Source organism: Diadema antillarum, unplaced genomic scaffold, assembly GCF_040938485.1.
Source record: "Diadema antillarum isolate AM-2024a unplaced genomic scaffold, OU_Dant_1.0 seq00002315_RagTag, whole genome shotgun sequence".
Classification (NCBI taxonomy): domain Eukaryota; kingdom Metazoa; phylum Echinodermata; class Echinoidea; order Diadematoida; family Diadematidae; genus Diadema; species Diadema antillarum.
Genome location: NW_027272937.1, coordinates 58395 through 81943, shown reverse-complemented (window position 1 = coordinate 81943; position 23549 = coordinate 58395). Strand labels below are relative to the sequence as shown.

The 23549-nt window shown below is 39.7% G+C and overlaps 1 protein-coding gene across 1 annotated transcript in view; it reads right to left on the bottom strand.

Moving 5' to 3' along the window:
- The window catches only part of LOC139714557 (uncharacterized), a 76843-nt gene that overhangs the window by 15844 nt on the left and 37450 nt on the right, over positions 1-23549 (bottom strand). The window contains exons 7-14 of the mRNA XM_071626250.1: positions 22309-22391; positions 20384-21256; positions 17585-18074; positions 14833-15303; positions 12396-12680; positions 10800-11066; positions 9615-9850; positions 2149-2333 (exon numbers count right to left, since the gene is read on the bottom strand). Coding sequence (XP_071482351.1) covers positions 2149-2333; positions 9615-9850; positions 10800-11066; positions 12396-12680; positions 14833-15303; positions 17585-18074; positions 20384-21256; positions 22309-22391 — 2890 coding nt within the window. The remainder of the gene's footprint in view (positions 1-2148; positions 2334-9614; positions 9851-10799; positions 11067-12395; positions 12681-14832; positions 15304-17584; positions 18075-20383; positions 21257-22308; positions 22392-23549) is intronic.

Genomic DNA, 23549 nt, shown 5'->3' with positions numbered 1-23549 from the left:
AGATAACATGTAAACTCTTTAATCTCAGACTAGCTATGTTATTATGCAAATTTTCCCACAGAGCCCAGCATGAGCATACTCTGCACTGGTCTAAAATAAATCAAGTAAGTACAAAACAAACAAACAAACACAAACATGTATGTGGCATAAAGACATTTGATAAGGAATTTCGCAAGCATAATCCAGGCAAAGACGAGCATCAGTGCACTTTAAAATGTGCAACCTGTCCTAGCTACAAGGATATCCTGTAAGCAGAAGTTAAAGCTCTTCAAAAAAGTTGGTGGAAAAGGAAAGAATGACTGTCAAATATGGGAATGCAAGCAAACCAGTTCACATAGATCAAATGCCCACTGCCAATAAGCCAATTCGTAATAAGCACATGTGCATGACCGTATCAATGATTTTTACTTGTATCTCAGTTGGTTAGGTACTTTGCTCATTTTCAAAGTGACATTCAATGCATAAGCTTGTCTGTATGTAACAATTAAGGATATCAGTTCAAACACAGAATGAACTTGTAGAGTAAAGGTGACCAGAATGGTCCATCTATTGGTATTTGGGGAGAACATCTAATTGATTGCTTTGCACTGAATGCAACAACAAACTTTTGATATAGCCAGGTACTGGGCTGTGATGAACAGTTTAGTTGCTGTCAAGGTTGATGCACTGGCTAGTACCAACTATAAGAATTATATGAATAATCATTACATCGTAGATACTTATACCTGTGAATTTAAAAACCAACTTGCCTATTTAGTGTAAATGAGCCTTTTTTGCTCATGCGCAAAGTGGAACTACGAACTGGCTTAACTTTGTGGCATCCTAAGCACGGAATAACACATCAGAGAAGTTCTTAAACAGTCAATGTCACTTCAGTAATGCTTCTAATAGCACACTTATAATCTGATAATGTCTAACAAACAACACACACTTGGCTCGCATAATGTCAGTCATGCATACAATGTATATACCACATCATTTTGTGTCGGCACATTTCTGTAAAGGAAGCACTGATCAGTCAGAAACAAAAACAATAACAAAAACAAATGCAAGGGGGGATGGAAGGGGGATGTTGTACAATGCACACAACGATGCATGCACACATTTGGATGTGCACACGGCACAGTGAAAGTAATGACAATGAATAGTTTGCACGCATCATTACAAGCAAAAGAGTAGAATGGGCAAATGCATAATCATCGTTATGAGGCCAGTGTAATCCCATCTAAATGGGCAAATCAGTCATGCAGTGTCAAGTAGAAACAAAACATTTTTTTTTTCCCCTTCAAATTGCTGGCATTCTGACACCCAACAAATACATAAAATCAAAGCTTGTTGATGCATAAAATTGAGGAACCATACATAGATAATGGCACAAAAAGCGTTGTATTCCATAATGGTTGGAATATAGTAACCAACTCACCATTCAACATATTGTTTTAGTGAGACAAACTGCACCACATATGATCTAATTTACTAAAAGTATTGCAAGCTTTTAGAAAATGTGATTATCATTATCTTTCCCACTTCTTTTTCAGTTTTTTTTTTGACACCCAATAAATGCATAAAATCAAAGCTGGTCGATGCACTAAATTGGGAAACCACTCATAGATAATGGCACAAATAGCTTCATATTTCATGACTTGAATATAGTAACCAACTCACCATTCAAAAAACTGTTTTAGTGAGACTAACTGCACCACATATGATCTAATTTACTACAGGTATTGCAAGCTTTTAGGGAATGTGATTATCATCTTTCCCACTTCTTTTTCATTTTTTTTTTTTTTAGCTTTTTCCCTGATCTGTCAAATCCTAGCTATTCTAGGGGCGATCTAAAATCAATGAGGGATTGATTGTTCACAATGCATAATGTACTCTAATAACATTTCCAAAACTTTCCTGACACTTTTATAACCACATGGTAAAATGCATCAAATAAAAAAGTCAATTTGAAGAGCGGTAACAATAATTATTGTAACCATCTCATATTGTCTGGAAAGGAAAATTAGAAGCTTGGTGTTTTTGACAACAAGTCGAATTCATCCAAAGTAATGCTCAGCTTGGGCTGCAAGGAGACAACATGCTAGATAGATAGAGAGAGAGAGAGGGAGATCTTGGCCCTAATTTTCGATACGCTGCACATACCTCTCATCCACATCCACCTGCAGGTGTTCACGTAGCTCCTTGGTGGCTCTGTCCGCTATTCCCTCGACATGCTCAGCCCAGTGAAATTGCATCCACTCCAGTGGGTCTGTTCCCTCGCTATCTCGGCCCATCAGCGCCATGGCACAGAGCACCCGCTCAACAGGAATGTTCCTTGTTTCTGCTTCCTGAAAAAATTTAAGCATGTGTCGAAATCCCATATGTGACCTTTTCCTGTGATTTTTGCTCTTACTGTGAATCTCTGCATTTAGTCATAATCTCACATGATGAAGACAGGAGTGAAAATAACTACAACATATGTTATCATCCACAAATTGAGTAAAACTTACCTTGGTTTTTCTTTCTCTCTGAGACTCTTTTTTTTTTTTTTAACCTGTGTGCTTCTATCATCCAAGTACTTCATCTTTATGCATACAACAGATTCAAGCAAATAAAAACTTTGCATGAGCATGGAACCATGGAAACATGTAATGATGTTGACTCAAGAAAGCAGGTGAAAACCTCTTCCCAGACCAGTAATTACTCCACCTAATTCAACCAATATCTGTAGCCATTGATTCAAAGACCCTAATCTTGTAATAGCAACAGTTGCAAGACAAGCCAACAGAGCTGAGGCCAAGCGTTAGGGCCTTTCGGAGACCTGCAAATCTTATTATCTTCCATGAGTCTGGAGCAAGCTTCGAGGGGAATGAAACCCAGACATGCATGTGGAATGAGTGAATGCAGCAATATTTAATAGAAAACATCACTGAAAGTTTGAGGAAAATTGAACGATCCATCGAAAAGTTATGAATTTTTAAAGTTTTCATGCTGCCATTGCTGGATGAGAAGACTGACAACATTTTGTGACATCATGTAGAGCCTATGGAAAATGGTGTAGAGGATTAAATAAATCAGATTCAACATATTTTCACTTTTCTAACATAATGAAAGAGCAGTTGACTTACCTCTTTCAGAGAGCAGAGGGAACAATAAATCATCCTTAACATATATGACAATAACAAGTCAAGGGAATGCAAACTTTTCATAAATAGCAAAATTTTGTGGAATTTTCCTTATGTTTTTTGTTGTGCTCTCCTTACATGGCATCACAAAATGTTGTAGTCTTCTTATTCATCGATCAGTGATGGCAGCACAAACTTACAAAATTCAGACTTTTGGAACATATTGTCTGATTTCCTCAAACTTTCACTGATGTGTTCTAGTAACATTGCTGCATTCACTCAACCCATGTATATATTTGGGTTTCGTTCTCTGTTAATAAGTACTAGTATTATTATCTGGTGGTAAGTCAGCACACCACTGCTAGTGAATATTTGTCAGTCACACTGACCAGTGAAATTGCTAGATTTGCCCATTATGGCCATAAGTGCAAAATGTACTCATGCATAAACTTCCTTCAAGTTATTTTGAATGGATGTGGTATCTGCTACCAAATGCCTGTAAGGAAATTTGGTAATGAAAGGCTTGCCTCCTTCTGGTGACTTGACCCGAGTCTCACTTATCGACCCTCTGCTCTTGCGTATTGATACTGTGACAGGGCCTTTGAAAAAGACTAGCATATATGTTGCTAGAAGCAACAGAGGACAAGCGATCATGACAGATCATATCACTGGGGAGCTTTTGCACAGTGACACACTGCACTGTGTGATGCATTGCATTGTGCCACGCAGGAAGCAGCCGACCTTGATGGCATCGAGTTCTTGGGCCTATTGTGCCTCACAAGCAGTTTTGCAAATGCGCGACGCGGTAATACACAGCCAAGTTGCACATTTTCCGGGTACAAATGTGTGTATGACGTCATATTCCTCCAGCTACGTTGGGGCTACTACTTTGGTCAACTACTGTTGTAGAATTGATGAGGGGATGCAGGTGTTTGAGAGCTTGTAGCCATGCCAACTCCCCAAATTTACACAAAAAATGCACAATTTACATCCACGTCGCTGCTGCGAAAGCTCCACAGGGCACAATGTTCTGAAAAACAGGCTACTACTGGGTCATCTGATGGCATTGAACTCACAAAACTATATTCCAGTACACAACCTCGATGCTAGAGCATAGTTTCTGAGAACTCCTTTTCCAGCTGTCAAACAACAGCTCGGACATGGATTGGGGTTTAATGTTAGGAAACCATCTTGAATACCAGTGTACACACACCATGCTACTTGGGGTGTTCATGGATCATGAAATCAAATTTACCAAAGATAAAAAGAAAGAAAGAAAGAAAGAAAGTAAAAGAAATGGAACTGAACAGAATTTCGAACAAAAAAGAAAACATTCAAAATAGCTCATGCTCTGATTCAAGAGTTGGTTTGTAAATGTGCCACATTGGAAGGAAAGGCAATCATCAGACGAAACCCAGCTAACCCGTGCATGACTGGAAATTGAACAGTTATTGTATGAAGAGGATGAGGATGATGATGATGATGATGACTGTTAGGCCTATGCCAAGTTGTCTGGAATGGGTGGTCCACAACTTGAAATTTGAGCATGTTGCCAACTCTGAAAGTGAGACTATCGCAGAAAATTGTATGTGCACTAGAGGGCACATCACAAGTGTAGAGCGCGCACTATTTTGAGACTTATTTCTTGTCGTTCTGCATACGTTTGATGTTCTGTCTCATGTCTTGAGCAAAGATTTCTCTATAAGCAGTTTGATGTTCCTCAAGTTTGGCAACTATTTTTCACTTGTTTGATTACATTTCATTTTGAGCATGCTGAGGATGTTGCCTGGCATGTTGCTGGCCTTTGAGGATATTGCGCAATAATTTGAGCATGTTGCCGTGACATGCGCAATAATTTGAGCATGTTGCAGTGACATGCGCAATAATTTGAGCATGTTGCAGTGACATGCTCAAACCCCTAGACGCTAGTGGACCACCCTGATGGAAGACTACTAAACCCAGCAAACCCTTGAGAGCACTCCAGAAATAGTAAAGATGGTGATGATGATCATGATCATGAGTGCGCAGAAGAACATAGCATATGACTCACGTATTTGATAAGATTTGATAAAAGTAACCTAGATGGAGCAGTTGTTAAGAGCATGCAAAGCGGAGTATCATCATGGTACAATAAGACATTGATAATCAGTAAAAAAAAAAATCACCTTCTTGGGAGAACTTGAGTCAAAAACATGAGAGAATCTGTGAAATAAGTCATCTAATATGTACTCATATAGAGCATCAAACAACTACTGTACAACGACAAACTTTTGTCTGAATGAAACTGTCAAAAATTTCGTGGGGAGCCAAGAATCGCACAGTAAAATGCACACAAATTTTTGTTATCTACACAATGCATTGAATGGCAGTACAAAGTTGTACACTGCACAAGTATTGAAAAAGTTGATGAATAATGATTATTCATTAGTGGAAAATTGAGCAAAGAAAATGGGATTCCATTGGGATTCGAACCCGAGACCTCCGAATGCTAGCCCGGTGCTCTACCTACTGAGCTATAGAAAGCCCTAGTTCAGTGTTTGTCCCAGAAACCCTAAATTCTCAATGCTCGAATGGTCAGAAGCTATAGCAGTGTGTTTGTGTGTGACACACGTAAAAAGCTGCATCACTTTCGTGATCCCTCGCATTTATCCCCAAGTTGAATTATCCTTCGGGTTTATGCCAGGTTCAAGTGTGTACGTGTGTGTCACACACAAACACACTGCTATCGCTTCTGACCATTCGAGCATTGAGAATTTAGGGCTTCTGGGACGAACACTGAACTAGGGCTTTCTATAGCTCAGTCGATAGAGCACTGGGCTAGCATCCAGAGGTCTCGGGTTCGAATCCCGATGGAATCCCATTTTCTTTGCTCAATTTTTCACTAATATTTTGCAAGTAGTTAAATTCGCGTACAGTGTGTGGAATACAGTACTAAATGGAGAAAAGTATGCCTGCACGTCACATTCACGTCGGGATCACAGTCAACATTTTCGCATGTCTTTAAATTCCTGAAGAGCACCTGACTTGTAAACTTTGTGAAAATAAAAACCTTGCGAAATATTTGGCATATACAGTATGCCAATGGAGAAAAATAAAGATAAGCTATACTCGCATTTCTTGTCCTCACACGAGGATCAATAAAGTCATATTTCTGAAACAACTTGGTGAATGCAAGGTGTCTAGCAAGAATGGAAGGAAACCTGATTACAGGGTGTATATTAATGCAGAAGTGGACATTTTTCACACATTTTGCGTTACATGAAACTACCACGCAAATAAAAATGTACAAATTTTTATCAGTATTTATGTGAAATACTATTTCATATTTTCATTCTGCGAAATCTTACCAGACCAAGCACGAAAATTTCCACTTTTACAGTACACATGAAATCAAACATTTAAAAATGTATATACCTCAAGTGAACGATTGCGAGGTTCAATATGTATCTGATACTTTTTTTCTTTTTTACTCCTGGGAGGCATTCCATGAAAAGGTTTTTGTATTTGCTTTTTATTCTGACAAAATATAATGAGCCACTGAAATCCTTGCATCTGATTGGCTGAGAGCATATTTGTCAGAAAAAAATATCTGACACAATGCTTCATGAAATGCCCCTGTTAACTTGCCATCACATCTATGGTTGCTCCAGTGTGCTCTGTAAGAACACATTATGGCGCACTTTAATCACTCTCTTCATTCCCGTAACCATACACTGCAAAGTCATGCTCAGTACATGGAGTCTGTGGGGGCACTCGACCCACAACATTAACCTGTTGAGGACGAGTCCTGAGTAAACTCGGGCAAGTGTCTATGGGAAATGCATGTTGTAGCAAAATCAAACCGTCCTCAACAGGTTAACACAACTTCTGGACTTCAAACATGCAGTAAATGTTCTTTTTGGTGCTGCAACTGAATGAGCTTGGAATATATATATGCACACACACAATAATGCTGACCAAATACCTACCCTTTTACCTCCATTTGCGCTGCACATCCCAAGCGTCAAGAGAGAAAAATAGTTGGGTTACGTAAAAACAATAGGCAACAGTCATGTCAAGACAACATCAAAGGAAATGGATGAACATACATGGAAAACACAGGCATAAATATGCATGCTCTATATCAAGAATGCAGTGCAAACTTTATCCACAAGTCAGAGGGCTACCACAAATGATATTTTGATATAGCAAAGGAGTGGAACAATGACTTTTTACACAAAGATATGAGATTTATGTGCTGGAAGTTATCTTTCTGAAAATAAAAAACAAAAAACAACACCCTGCACAGCAGCACACTGCTTTGTTTTTGAAGTAGACAAACTTATCAAACTGCACACATGAAAACACAACAATCAAAAGAAAATTCCCAAAGAAGTGAAGTAAAGAATATTTCCAACTGAGATTAAATCCTGCTGCTATGCTTGTAATTCTCTATCTTTTGATTTTCTTTTTTTTTCTTTTTTTTTGGGGGGGGGGGTGGGGTGGGTATGGTCTTTTTTTTTACCTGTTACAGGCTATTTCTGAATTCTGCAAGATAGCCAACAAATAAAAGGAGTTGAAGGGAGGTCCAATCTACAATGCATTTAGTGACGTTTTTGCCAACCCAGGATGACACTTCATGTGGCTCATGAGCAGGATGTATGGATAGGTGGTATCCGTGCAGATAATGACAGGTATCTTGAATTTTCCCCATACATGGCTGAAATGCATTTTCATGTGGGAATGTCATGCATGGGATGCTCTTTGAAATTCCTTCTGCCTCCAAATGATCTCAATATTCACATGTGGAGCTGTGAGTACTGACATATGCAGAGCTGCCAGCCTGGTTCCCCCCCCCCCCCCAAAAAAAAAAAAAAAAAAAAAAAAAAAGATGTGTTCTACTTGGGGGAAAAACCCCACTATATTTTCAGAAAAGAAGATAGTATGCCTGGAATTACTGACATAAAAGGGGTAACTAACACATGATGACCTATTCAAAAAAGCAATCAGCACTCTGGAAGATAATGATAATAAAATGATAATGATAATGTAATAATTTGATTTAATGATAAATGATTTCCAATGGTTTATGTTTATTTGTACAATTCATGCATATTTTTGACTTGCATACATGATATTTTTCAAAGTATGACAATCTTTGGAAGATTTCTTAGTAATGTTATATTCATTTTGTGAAAAATGCAGAAATTAAATCAAATCAAAACATGATAAAAAGCAACTAATAAGACAATTCCCATAACATTAACAGTGTCATATCACCAATCCCTCTACACGACTGGGATCAGTATAATAAGTACTAAATGGGGAAGTGGTCCCTTGAAGAACCCACAAAATGGAGGAGGAAATTATAATGTTCTCAGTTTGGTCTTCAAATCTAAGTATCAAATAAGATACCCGGTTACGCTGCACTGACAATGGCATGTTCTGAAGTACTGCATTCACAGACATTTTTGCAGTGGTTTTATTTTTGTGAATTTCGAAAGTGAAAGCATATGACTGCATCGAAGGCGGGTGTTTTGCGCATTTATACGCTAGCTAAGCTCTCATAGCATAACATCACATCACACACAACATACACGTGCATAGTACAGGAAAACTACAGCACACAGCAGCAATGGGAATGACAATGGGTTTTGTTGTCAGTATTGGTGATCTAAGAATTTATGTGTAGTGTGAAGGAGCTGATTCATACTGTAAAACAGTGTGTTTTCGTGGCATAAAATTTTCGCAAATTGGAGCCGAAGGCCTCCCCACGGCCTCCTTCATGGCATGACATTTTTGCGAGTTGCCTCGAACATTCAATGCATACAGTGTGGACAAGAACTTCCACATGCATTTTAATTTTGCGAATCTTGGCTCTTGCAAAATTCGCGAAATTAAAATGCACATAAACATTCCTCGTCTTACAGTGCACTCGGTAACTGCCCCTTTGCAGCTCACCACATGCGGATGTGCTCTTATAATGGCAATTGCAGTTATCGCTCATTAATTTCTCAAGAATGTATTTTTAGTAAAAGTAAATGTTAAGAATGTATATTTGGAGGCAAGAAAAAATGTTATGAATGTACACTCGGGGGTAAAAAAAAATGTTATGAATGTATTTTTGTTGGAAAAAAAAGGTACTGGACACACTAAAAACGTGCCAGTTGGCAGCTCTGCATAGGTGGTTTCCGCATGCTTGATCAGAGACAGGGAGCAGAATTTTTGGGGCAGATGAGAGGGGAGCTGGGTGCTCAAAGAAAAGACAGAACTATTTTGTCAAAAGAAAAACCCAAACATTATGATCGATAGCATCCTCCAGCAGTTCCAAACAAAGTAACCCTTGCCATCCCCAAAACCTGATCTTCAAGAGCACCGCAATAGCAGAAGTATGTGAAATATAATGATAGTATTAAAGTATAAATGTGAACGCACCTATGGCAAGAAAAACAAAAATGAACAAAATGCAAGAAGGGGAGACTGGCTATTATGTGATTAGTCTCTGTAATGATCACGACCACTCACTCTCAACATAGCGACTCGCTGCAGCGATCCCGTGCACATATCCTCGTAGAGCTTCTTGGTCTCGTCATTGATGTACGACAGGTCGCTAATGCTGGAGCCCCGCGACAGGTCTGTCATGCCGTCGCTGGAGGATGAGGAAGGGCTGCCGCTGTGAAGACTCGTCAGACGGAGATGAGGCTGAAAGTCGAGGGCCGCCTGCCCCATGGATGGGAGCATCTCCTTTGCCGAGGCGGCTGCTGAGATTGAAAGCATAATTAGATGATACAAATATTACAGCATAAATATAATACTTCCACAGAGCAAAAAGGCTTTGTCATTCGGTTCCTTGAATCTTTATTTTTTAAGTCTCGTGCAACCTTTGAGACAAAATTTGCTATGTCCACCTCCCCCGGATATAGCATAGCCAAAAAGAGCCCAGTCTGATTAGGGTTAAGCGGGGCTTCAGCTTAAGTAATATCTGATAATCGTCAATGCAAATCACATCATATTAAAACCCAATCTGAGGACACTACGCCAAACCGTGCACATTTATTGTGTACCTGTCTACTAATCAATATGTGCCTCAACAAGTAAACAAGCGCTACGACACCCAGAGACAACATGGCAGTAGAAATTGATACAGCAAACTAATAGTTTGGGCAAATGCATAACTGGAACAAAGCTTTATTCATTCTGCTTGTTCCGCAAAGTAATCATCTTCACATTTGACCACTGCATACATGTATCAACTCAACATACCACAACCCTGCCAATGCCAAGAGACAAAAATAATAGGTAGGCAATGGAAATGATGAATAGAATGTTGTTTTTTTTTTTTACATGATCAAAGTAAAATACATCAATAGACTTATTTTTCGTACAAATGCTTCAGAAAAGAGTATACAAGTTCCTTGACATTACTACAAACAATACGGTTGATCTTTCTATTCGTCAATGACACCCACTCCCCCCCCCCCCAAAAAAAAATAAATATATATATATATATATATATATCATTATTATGCTACATTCTGTTTTTTGTACCCTTGAGAATGTTATTTATACTGCACTTTCAATACTACACCTTCAATCAAAATTTTTAGCATGAAGTTTTTCGTAGCAAATTTGAAGACTCCTATTAGATTGCAACTCGGCACAAGAACTTCTCGTCTGCTGCTAAATAAATTCGTGACACCAACAACCAACCTCCGGGGCGTCTGATGTGCTCCACCAGTCCTGCCAGACCGCTTTCCCGGAGGGCCCCGGCCAACAGGTGTCGTTGGGCGTGGCCTGGGTTGCGGTCCCTCCAGTGCGCCAACATTTGATATCCTTTGCTTATAACATCATGCCCAGGCATATGTGAGAGCGTCATCAGGTCGGCACGACTGAATCCCAGACAAAAGCCCAGCTGCAAGATGTCCTGCCTAGTCAGATGGTCTGCCAAGCTTAATAGCTCAACATCTGAAAGAGGGCCTAGAAACAGAGTAATGCAAAACGAAGACAGCACATCGGTCAGTGATAACACAGCTACACTCCATTGCACTCCATGTGCACATCTCAAACTTCAACTTTTTAAGAATACAAAAATTGGAAGACTAAGGGTGCTGGTATAAAACACAATATGTAGCTGCAATTGATCTTCCCACGGTACATCTGCATAGCAAATCTATATCTTTCCATCAGAAATCTGGCAAGCTGATGTTGCCAGCAAAGCACACATCTCTACAGCCTGCAAAGTTGGAAATATAAGTGTAGAATCACATAAAAAACAAACAAACAAAAATGGGACCTAGAATAACAGACCATACACCTTTGCACTGAGCTTTGACAGAAACTTTTGAGTTACAAATATAAAGTTATTGTTTTAATAAGCATTTTGGGAAATGTTAGTTATGTCAGAGTAATCTTTGACCTATTGAGATGGATCAATGAGGTGCTGAGTCCAATAACAATCTTTCCATCTTTTCTTACTGCTACTACTACTTTATGCGAAATTCGAAGAAAATCCATCCAGTATCACACCTTATGGAGCACACACAGATCTTTCCGATACTTTTATCTTTATTGCAAAAGTCAGATCACTGAGGGATGCTGTCAACAAAATTAAAAGGTGACTGAATTTTCGAATGATATCTCCTCCAAAAAAACTAAATGCAATCCTCTATATGAATACCCTGTTTGTAACCGATTAACATCAAAGCAAGTCTAATTCATCTAGGATCGGTCCAATTTGACTAAACCTTTTTGATTAGCTACTTTTGCCTGGGGCAATTTTGTCTTTGAATAATTCTTGTCAATGAGGGTACAACACATCGAACAGAGAAAACTAGTACATTCTGATTCTATTCTGGTAAATGTAACTATGGAGTACAAGACTCGGACTCTTTAAGGCAAGCGTGTTCAGGAAATGTGTTCATATTTCTGTATCATTTCATCTTGAAAATGATGCTATCAACTCATAGATATCTAAAAACCCGGTAACATGACATTAGCTCCTGCGACAATTGCTCCGGTCTTATTTTCTCCAAGAACTTATGTTTGGGGTTAGGGTTGTGATAGGGTTGATTAGGATAGGGTATGGGTGATGTTTATGGGTAGAATTCCTTTTTGGCTTAGCATGCAGATATTTCATGGGAGCAACTGTTGCAGCAGCAAATATGGAACCCAGAAGCCATCCTTTAGAAAGATTAAAAGGGGCCTGATTGTCCATTCATACGTAGTTTAGATTACTCCAGGAGTGCTCCAATAACCGCCCTGTATAGATAGGGTGTGTGTGGGGGGGGGGGGGGGGAAGAGACTAACTTGTATCCCTAGGCTCCGCCTGATCCTCAAGGAGGTGAGCTAGTCCAAGCTCCTCCAAGATCTTGCCCAGCTCACGGCTCTGATCCTGTCCCTGGGTCTTGTTCTTCCAGTCCAGCAGCAGACGCTGCGTGCCGTATCCGTTGTCCTTGGTGTACCTGTCGATTCTGTCCTCGTCGAATCCCAGGTACAGACCAAGCATTGGCACATCTTCTGCTGAAATCCTGTCGGCCAAGTGATGTAGCACCTCCTCTGAGAGCCCTGCCTGGCCGGGGACGCCTGGGGTCACTGGATGAGCGATTGATTCAAGACAGCTCATGTTCAGTCATTTGGCTACAACTAATACCCATACGAATTGAAGCAGCATCTGGGTATATATGTTACAATCTAACACACATATTCAACTGTCAAAACTGACTTTATCCTGCATATGCAAACGTCACATCTTTTCCCCCATATTTCTGTTCCAGTTAGGAGCATTGCCTTGCTGAAAGATAGGGTTCACTACTGAATCTGCTATTTGTAAGAACACAGACTCAGTTCATATTGCATGAGGTCATCCATGATCTGTTTAATAAATTTTTGAAAAGGTGCTTTTATAAATCTTGCTGTAGTGCCACATATTTTGGGCATTCTGATTAAATAAGGGCAGTAAGATGATGTTTCACATTGGAAGAATTTATACTTCAGTTGTTACTTCCATTGTGTCATATACAATGGATGAGGAGCACTGAATGCATTTCATGACTTTTCATCACAAAATCCACAAACACTGCACTTGTCGACTATTTGGCAAGCACAAAAATAAGTTTTCAACAACAAAAGGCGCAGCAGTGGGCTTCCGCTCTCAGTGATCACTGGCAACATATGCATGGAACAGACTGAAATTCAAGCACTTGTCAAGGGACCAAACGTCCTCATCGATGCAAATCAACCGCAGCACCCGCATCCATCCCATCTACTCCTAGTTAAGCTCTCTGCCTGCGTCCATATCGAGGTAATCCTCCCGAATGTACTCCACAATTAACGGGCTCCGAGGACAGCAGAACACTCGGATCTCATCAATGACACTCGCCGCTCAGCCCGTTTTGGCTGATACATTCCATCTAGGATCAAATCTTCCATATATAACTTGTCTCCTCTTTGGTAATGCCTCATTTCTCATAAAGGAAAGTCAATCTGCCCGAAATGTCCAGTACCTCGAGTACCTGAGTTATTCTTTATTACTTGATCTCCAGAGTTCGGGCTCGAGTTGTTTTCACTTTATTTCTTTCTTTCTCTTACAGTACAGTCTTTAATTTCTCCACGACTTTCCTCTTTCCTTCCTCTTCTATTTTCTGCTTTCCTTACAGCCCAATGGTCCTTTTAATGACCACTTCACCATTCTACAGTTTGTTAATTAGTTAGTTAGTTTGTCTGTTTGTTTGTTTTGAACAGGAATAAATTGTCAGTTCTTTCTCCCATTTCAAGACAACATTCTCACTATATCTTCTCTCTAACTTTCCTTCTTCCTCACGAGTCCTTTTCAGGGCTTTACTTTTAATCATTACCTCGCCCCCCCCCCCCCCCCTCCTGCCACAGCTTTTTTCTCACAGCAATTATTCCTAGAATCCACTCAACCCCCCCTTTCATTTCACATTTTATTCCTCTTTTTCCTTTTCTTCTTCTTAAAACTATAATTTCATTTTCTTTGACTTACCTCTTTCCTTCCTCTTTTATTTCCTCCTTTATTCATTTTGATTCCACGTTCCATAGTCCACATCACTCACCAGCTTCTTTTCTCTCCTTTCGTTTCGTGAAACACCTGTCAGAATTTCACATCGATTTCACTTCTCTCTCTACTTCAATGATTCTCCAACCTTCAAATTCATCTTTTTCTGCATCCTTTCTGTTTCATCCTTCCCCTCCTGATTTCACAACCCTTTACCTGATTATTACTCTACTTGTCCTTACAACTCTCTCTGTCCCTATTCTCCTGTCTCCACAAGCGCAACTTCAACTTCCAGCTCACCGCTGCCCTGATTGTCACTATTTACATTCTTTACACTCTCCCTCTGTCGCTTCCCTCCTCAACTCTCCTCTTTCTAGGCCCTTCTTCTGCCAAGCAATGGTCCCTGCAAGGACCATGTACATATATGGTTTTACCACAAACCTCTCTTCCTTGAAAAGAAAAAAAATCATTTTTTGCTAAAATTTTGTGACCTTTCACCTGTGGCCTTTGCCTAGAATCTGATCAGCTCATCTTCACGTCGTGAAGTATACCCGAGTTAGATATGAAGAAAACCCTTTGCATAGCTTTGCTCTTGAAATGCCTCCATCATTCTTTGTGTAAGTGGCATAAAAAGCACAAAATGATTGTACAAAGTATCTGCCCGAGCAACATAACTTGGCACAACCTGAATGCTAAGAATTCTGGATGGTACAATCATAGCCCTGTTACCTTGTTGCTGACGTTCTTTCAATATTGCGGCTGCAGCAGCGGGTCCGGTGTCTTCCAGGATTTCGCACAGGCGTCTCCTCTCCTCATCTGGTCTGACCCTCTGCCTCCATAGCAACAGCATTTCAAGTGCTCCATCGCCATCCTGGTCACGCTCATGACGTCTGTGAAACTGATTCACCACTGCCACCTCCAGGCCGAGCTTCACGCCTATCTCGAAGAGTTTTCCCCTGGGAATTTCCGCAGCAATCTCCACCAGCATTCTGTCAGAAACTGACCCGGAACTGCCATAACCACTCTCCTCCGAAGAGTTTCTGGGCTCATTGGCCGCTGCCTTGACTCTCTGGTACGGATCCTTCTGCTGTCCCCTTCTCTCTGGTAACTCATTCTGAGGACAAAAGGCATCGCCAATCACAAGCATTAAACCATGGTATATCGCCTTTAACTCTCTATGTGCCACATTCGCACGCCCGACTCAGTCAACAGCGTGCCAACTTAGCATATTCTGCTCAAACGCACAGACCTGCCCAAACTGATCAATAAATCACCAAATGCCGCGGTACAATGAAAGCGTTTCTCGTGGTTCCATTCCTGTCACACGTAGCTTGCATTTTATGTGGTGATTGAATATCAAGCGGTGTTCCTTAACTCGATTTGCAAGCAAATTCTCATTTTCCCTCACTGTTTTGTGTGCAAAAGTAATGCCTCTACAATAATGCATTTACTGGTCATTTTAAAGAAAAATAACTGTATATTTGTCTTTCAATTTACATCAAATCAAAGCTGGCATTTTCTCTACAGCTCTGCTCATTACATGTCGAGGGTAACAAAACTCTTCAAAAGTTACATAGATTGGAAAAACAATGTTTTTCCCAAAGTCAGGACTACACTGCTGCTTAAGAATAATGTGGTACACTGGGGATTTACGCCTTGACACATAGAGTTTACTTTTTGTGTGCCATGCAGCACACCCCTAGAGAAATTGCAACACATGGGCACTTTTGGAAAGCATTCCGTTTCTAAAAGCCATGTAACTTTTTATAAAAGAATTTATGCTCGAAATGCAGTATAGCAAATTACTACACAAAAATTGCAAGAGTTGCTGTAATGTGGATTTTATTAATAAGCTATGGCTATTTTTTTCTTGCAAATGGCCAGTAATCAAAGCAAACAAAACAAGACTGCTAAATCATACTCTTGGTCATGCTAACTCATGCTTTTTCATGAATACAGAGTGTAGGTCTGGAAGGCATGATTTTATGAAGATATAACTTTGACAATAATAATTTAATTAAAAAAAAATCCTTATGGAACTCAACTATCAAGTCACCATGAACTGGAAGCTATGTGTGTGACAAATGCAGTCATGCATGATGCTTTCACTGTACTCTCAACGTCTGACATAGTGAAGTTTATAGATCGGTTTGTGCGCAGTGTGCATTTGAGCAAAATATGTGAAGTTGGCAAACTGTTGACAGAGTCGGGCATGTGAACATGGCACACAAAAAGTCAAAATCAGACATAGAGGAAAGCAATCACAGCATACTAAAAAAAAAAAAAAGAATTTGTTCAGCTGATTTTCTCAGTTACAAACTCTGTATTCCTCTCATTAAAGTACAGACAAAAGGCACAAGTGTTTATGACTGTCAAATTAATGAAGTTGAGTACTATGGACAATGCTGAAATTAAAGAGTGTAAATCTGGTGTAAATCAAACATGCAATATACATACCACGATCCCCAATCTGCTTTTCTCCCGTTGTACTGCTGCTTCTGTAGTGAGAGAAGTTTATCCTGGCAATGATGACATAGTGCTCATTCTCTTGAGACAATTACGCATACCTCTATCATGAAAAAAAATACAAAACTCTGTCTTCTCTTTTTCCTTTTTTTTTTTTGGGGGGGGGGGGGGGAAGGGGGGTTGGAACATAACAAAATGTGGGAAACATTGCTCTAATTGAATACAGCACACAATTCACGGGTCAAGGTGTCATATATGCAATTATGACTTGTTTATTACCACTGTCTTGTACTAATTATAAGATCTCACTTCATGGAGATAGAAATATTGTTCAAATTTGAGGCATTATCTTGTCATAGCTTCACAATGCTCCCATCAGTTCCTGAAAAAAAAAAAAAAAAAAATCATGCTGGAAATGGATAATTTATACCATGCACTGCATCCCCTTAAAATGTTTTAGTTGCTTGGTTATAACTTACATGATTGCCTTCATTTGATGTGTAAGATATAATACATCTTTTTCTTTTTTCATTCCAATTCAAGAAAAAAAAAATCATCAAGATTTAACTCTAAGTAAAAGTAAGCAATGTGAGAAGATACATCTAATTTGCACATGATGTAGTTTTTGGTTACCCAATAGAGATTTGTCATTTTGTTGAATCATTTATTTCCTTCTCTTTTTTTAAGAGCTGTAACCTGGCCTAACCTGGCCATATTATTCCCTCTATGTTTTTTAATAAATGTATTATTGCTATCAATACAAATACGATGAAAACACTACAAGAGTGTTGAATTAGTGATGGGGTCGTTTTTGGCGATAGCGAAACTTGGCCACCATAATAGCAATGTGTAAAATTGTACATCTTATGAATGCCATATCAACCTGGGGCATGACGGAACTCCGCATCGCAGCGTGCCACATCATACAGTCACTTGCGGCCAGTATCGCTCTCCTGTGAAACCATCTGAAAATTTACAATTCCATACCTTTCTATAATATTGTCTGTCCACTTTCAATGAAAATTTTGTTGGTCCGTCTGATGAGGCTTTAACGCCTCATGCATATCAAACTTAAAATACGGCGGTGTTGTAATTGCCCCCATGGGTGAGGGTTTACCTTGGGCGTCGTATTGCAACTGCTCGGTGACGTACTGGAGCTGACAGTCTCCGAGTGCCTGGTAGAGTAGCCGCCTCTGGTTGGCGCGAGGCACGCGATCCCTCCACATCCTGAGCATTTCAAACGTCCCCCTACCACTCCTGCCCTGCTGGGTATTGCCCCAGCTGAACTTATCAACCTCGTGCCTTGAGAATCCCAGTTTCAGGCCGAGCTGCACCAGTCTGTCACTATAGGATAAGGCCTCTGTCACTGTGGAGAGGTCCAAGTCACTTAATAAAGGCGAGGACTTGCTCGCGTCTTTCTTTCTTTCAGTCTTTGGGCTCTCAGCCTGAGCTGACTCTCCTTGGTTCTGATATCCTTCCTTTGCCTGTCTCTTCTGGGCAATCATCTGTAGAAAAAAAAAAAAAAACAACAAAAAAACGGTGGAGTTGAATCCTTAAAGTGAGGCAGTCCTCACTAATTTAAAAAAAAATATGTTGTTGTTGGTACCTCAAATGAATTACTTTCACCAAAAACAAACTTTCAAATCACCAGATAAGCTCGTAATTTTTTGTTGAAAAAGTGTGAATCTGCATGGTGAATATGCTAGTGAGCAAGTCTTGGCGGAGAGTCCGACGTCAATGAGGCACAACTCTTCCCAGCCGTGTTCTGCTCGTTATGCGTACGCTAATTGTTATGGTAATCTTCGGTCTGAACGCCAAACTCAGCTAGACGGCGTATTGTACAGATTATCCCCAGTAAGTGGTGGGGAGGAGAAATATCTCTTTGTGTGTACATAAGTATGGTAAGATTTCGCGCGCGAGAGGGGTTTGTACGCAAAGTAGTATGCAACACGGACAGAAGCTAGAAAAGGACAGTGCCTATTTGATGTCAAGTATGTGGTATATATATATATAGATGTATGTTTACAATATTAATTTACATGAATTATATTCAACTAAGCTTGAAATATTTTGTTTAAAAATAATAAAATCACATACTTTCACATTTTATGATGAAATTACAACTGATCATTTGAACACTTAAAGTGGTTTTTAGAGGCACGCCTGTCAACTTGAGAGTAGGGCATCAATGACGTAGGATCTTTTTACAGGCTCTTACATGATCGCCTGCAGGAATTATTTGTTGAAAATCGCATACGGAGACAGTTTTTAATTTCCACGCATATAAACTGGTGAAAGGTTATATTTTTTACTATTCTTAATTACCAGTACAGTGAAAATCTCAGGACTGCCTCCCTTTAAATAGCAGCGAAAAACACAATACATTTGTGTACGACAATAAACTCTGAAGAAGAGAAATCTTTTGTTTGTTTTTTAAACACCACACAATAGATGCTTTCAATCGAAGCGGCGGTGTGGGTGAGCACGTCATGTTCATCATGGCACACTACCATTCATATGAAACAATGCATTCCCAACAACACCATGTTTTCCAGAATTTTAGACGTCCTGAAAATGTTGTTTTTGCACTTTAGTTTCTTTCCTCTCTTTTATTCACTTATGCATTCATTTCACATAATTGTTCTTATATTTTAAGAGTTGATTGCAAAACAGCGTAAGTGCCATTTTCAATATTTTAAAGGGATGGTACAGTATTGGTGGAGATGAAAATTGGGCTTTCAAATTTCCGCGAGATACCAAGAAAACACTTAGGATAGTACAGAGCATACCATTTTAAGAGGAATTCAAAGTTTATTTGATGAAAATCGGGTTTGGAATGACTGAAACATCCAAAAACAAGTAAAACAGAGTGATTGCAATAAAGTGTGGGTCCCACACTTTATTAGAATTGCTCTTTTTTGGATATCTCAACCATTTCAAAACCATTTTTCACCAAGTAAACATTGAATTCCTCATAGAATTACATGCTCTTTAACATTTCACATGAGGTTTCTCATTATCTCACCAAAAAATGTTAGGAACCTGAAATTAGGTCTCATCCAAAACTATAGATCCCTTTAAACTAAGTTTGCCAAAAGAGAGTGCAAAATTAAACCTCTTCAATGCTACCTTTCTTTAATAATGTACAACAAGAAGTTATCACAAAAGAAATCTCATGTTTCCTTATAATTTTCTTTGATTCTTAGCAGCTCTAATCACAAATATCTCACATTGACAAGAATTGACTGAGCTCGTTTTTGTGATCAAACTCTTCATTTGGTTGCTGAATTCTAAGAAATTGAATAAATGAATAACTTAGACTTGGTGCATAGCACTTTAGAGACTTGGGTATCACCGATGTCAAAAATGAAGATACATGTAGCTGCCCTGGTGAAATGTGGCAGCATAATGTGCCACCAATCAAAATGTTATTCATGAACACAAGATTTAATTCATTACCGGTCAATATCTGTTGTATGAATGCACAAAAGAGAAACATGTTCATATATCTGTGACCTCCTTTTAATACAGTACTTAGACAGCCATTTTCCACATCAACGTATCAGTGATTCATTATGCAGCCTGTCACTCACAGGCATGTTACAAGTCAAGCTGTACTATTTTTGTTTTGTTTTGAAGATACATAATGCCTTTCTCTATTAATGGAATAAAAGAGTAGGCATCAAGATATGCATCAGTGACATGGCTCACATTACATTTTTGTTTGCATTTTCTTTCGTTCTGCTCCTCTCCCAGCAAGAGAAAAAGTTGGACAAGTTGAACTATTTTCATGAATGAAAACAGATGATTATACCTCTGCTTCGAGTTGCTGGAAGTATTCTGCTCCAGACATCCTCCTCGCTGGTTGCGTCGTATGAACCTCCTTCTCCTTAGTGTTCACACCAACTGGCTGAGCTTGTTCCTTTGGCTTCACAGGTGGTGGATTCTTTGGCACCCGGCTGGATGTTTTATGGCACACACTACAGATATTGGTGTTCGTATCAGCGTTTATAAAGGTGCAGTGTTCGCACGTCCACCCCTCCTCAGAGTCTGTCGACGGTGACTGAGGACTTGCGGAGGCCGAGTTTGTCACGTTTTCCTGCGTCGATTGGGTCATGGCCGTTGTAGCGGGCTGTGGGCGAGACCTTCTGGCCTGCTCACCGCCCCCTGGCAAGGCCTGTGGCTCTTGGAACACCCCTCTCCTCGGATTCTGTTGCCCCGTGGCAGCGGCGAGCTGGTCCTCCAAGCTTCCCTGCTGCCTCTGCAACGTGAGATGTTCTTCCCACTTCTTGGCCTCTTCACGCGCAAGCTCCTGCCTCCTGGAGTTGTCGGACTCCCGAGCGAGGAGCTCCCGGAGGCTGTTCACCTCCTCCATCACAACAAAGTCTTGCGCCCTGATCATGTTGATGCGCTCCTCGAGGGATGCCCTGAGCTGAGCTGCTCTGGCCGATGCGGGATCCTCACCGGCTCTGCCCGCAGGGGCTACAGTCGGGAGGGGAGTGGACAGCGGCACAAACTGTTGCCTCTGCCCAGAAATCTGTGGGAGCGGTGTTGTATTCGACGCCGCCGGGGTGGGCCTGACCGCCGAAGACACCATTGGACGGGAATAACTATCATGGGGAGGCGCCCTCACATCGTACTCCTCACTGCTGAAGGTCTCCCCTGAACAAGCTATGCTATCAGGTTGCTGCAAGAAATTATGAAGAACCACATGCTTTACTGACTCAAATGCAAAGGTAGGAACATAACAAAAAGCATTATTATTACCATTCTTTTACACTCAGAGAAGTGAAGCATTGGAATGTCCCAGCTTCTGCACTGACAATATTTTTAATGACTCTTGCAACTACATAAATCTTGCATGGTACTGGGGGAGTGCATAACATCTCAATTCCTTGGACACAAAATGTATCTTATCTCAGATACTGTTCATATTGTACTGGCGGAGCGCATTAATATATAAATTCTTGGACACATTATGTATCTTATCTTATAAATTGTTAACTGCTGATTTAGTTATTGCTGTCATTGTTCAATGTCAGAATAATATGAATGAAAATATAACAGCTTTGATGTGATACATGCACTACAATTGCAAACTTTTTAGCTTGAGGGGTGCTCTTTGCTTTGCCATGAAAATAAGGTATTAACCAAATTTGGCAAAGGAAGTAAAGTGTACCTGGATAGATACATATCACAAAAATGGAACAAATTCAGCAAAGAAGCAATCTAATTTTGATAATTATGATATATATCATGAAAGATACACAAACATGGCCGAACATGCAAGCAGTAAAATACGATGAGTGATTAGCTGTTTGTGGGAACATTGTCAAACTGAAGAAAATAAACTTTACATGCATTCTATTCCATATCTGCTGATGAATACATAAAGCATGCAGTGAAATGAAATAAAGCAATAACAAAGTGGGTAGGGTTTGTAATACCAACACCACATTCATCAGGATAGATGTAATTCAGAATTTTTAGGGATGACCACCCCATACTGTATGTTTTACAGATTTTCCTTTGACACTCTTGCTAATACTAAAATGTGTTTTTATAAAAACCTGTATTATTTTTATTTGCTAAATTTTCTGAACAATTCTAAGTTCCAAGGGTCTCTAAAATGACTTTTCTATGATTTTGAAGGCAGCTGTGATGACAATGCTTGTGACACTAACAGCAATTGGTACAGGAGCTTTTATTTAATGCCAGACATTGTGTTATGCCACTTACCACATTACTATCAAGATCAGGCTGTATAGGACTGTCTACCTGTTTAAAATAAAAAATAAAAAAGAAGAATTGCTTAACAGTTACTTTATATCACCAGTCCAAGAGTGCAGAGATTTAACAGTACAGAATAATGAGTGACCCCAGTTTTGCTTAAAGCTATAAACCTTGTCTTCCTCTTTCATGGGTTTGTGCGTTTTGTATGTCATGACATCTTATCCAAAACGATGGGCTGGTTTTTCACTCTCTTATCACTTCTAAAAATCCCTGGTTGTTACAGCATCTAAACGTCAGCACATGGCTCCAATCATTACGCCACATCTCAAATAAATAGGACATGCTGTATTAATGGGGAAATATCATGGAAAAATTCTGAGGTGCATAATTTCTACCCGTATATTGAGACAGAGAGCATCAGTTCACGAGACCCATTTTCCAACAGTAGCCTGGGGGTTTATTGCTAAATAATGCGTGCCTCAGTTCACCCGTACACCGAGACTAGCCTGGCACTAACTTTAGCCTACCACATAATGGTGCAAATTTCTGGCCTCCCCTGACTGAGGTTGTGAAATCCCAAGAAAGGTCCTGGGTGCTGAATTCCAATTAAGTGGTGGTGGCTGTACAAACAAACAAACAAACAGAAAACACACAGAAACCAAACCATCAACAAAATACTTTCCCTCAAACCCTTTTAGAGACAGTCCGCTAAAGGGGGTGACACTTGTTATTCCCAAGGTTTGTTATTCCAAACATGAAATAATGCTCACTATTCAGAAGTTTGTTATTCCAAAATAGACATTCCCTACATCAAGATGTTCTTAAATAGAAAAAAAAAATGGGTTTGTTCATCGAAACATTTGTAGAATTATTCCAAAAGTTCATAGATCCAAAAATGAAATAAAGTTTGCTATTCCGAAGGTTCATTAATCCGAATGTGAAATAGGCTTCATCATTTCGAAGACTCATTATTCCAAAGATTCATTAATTTGAAAATGAAATAAGGTTTGTAAATCAAAAAATTAAAATAAGGTGCATACTAACAAACCTTCTGAATTATGAACCTAATTTCGTATTTTGGATTTAGCAAACCTTTGGAATATCAAGCCTTATTTTCATTCTCGGATTAAAGGGATCGTATAGTTTTGGTTGAGACCTAATTTCAGGTTTCTAACATTTTTTGGTGAGATAATGAGAAACCTCTTATGAAATATGAAAGAACATGTAATTCCATGAGGAATTCAACG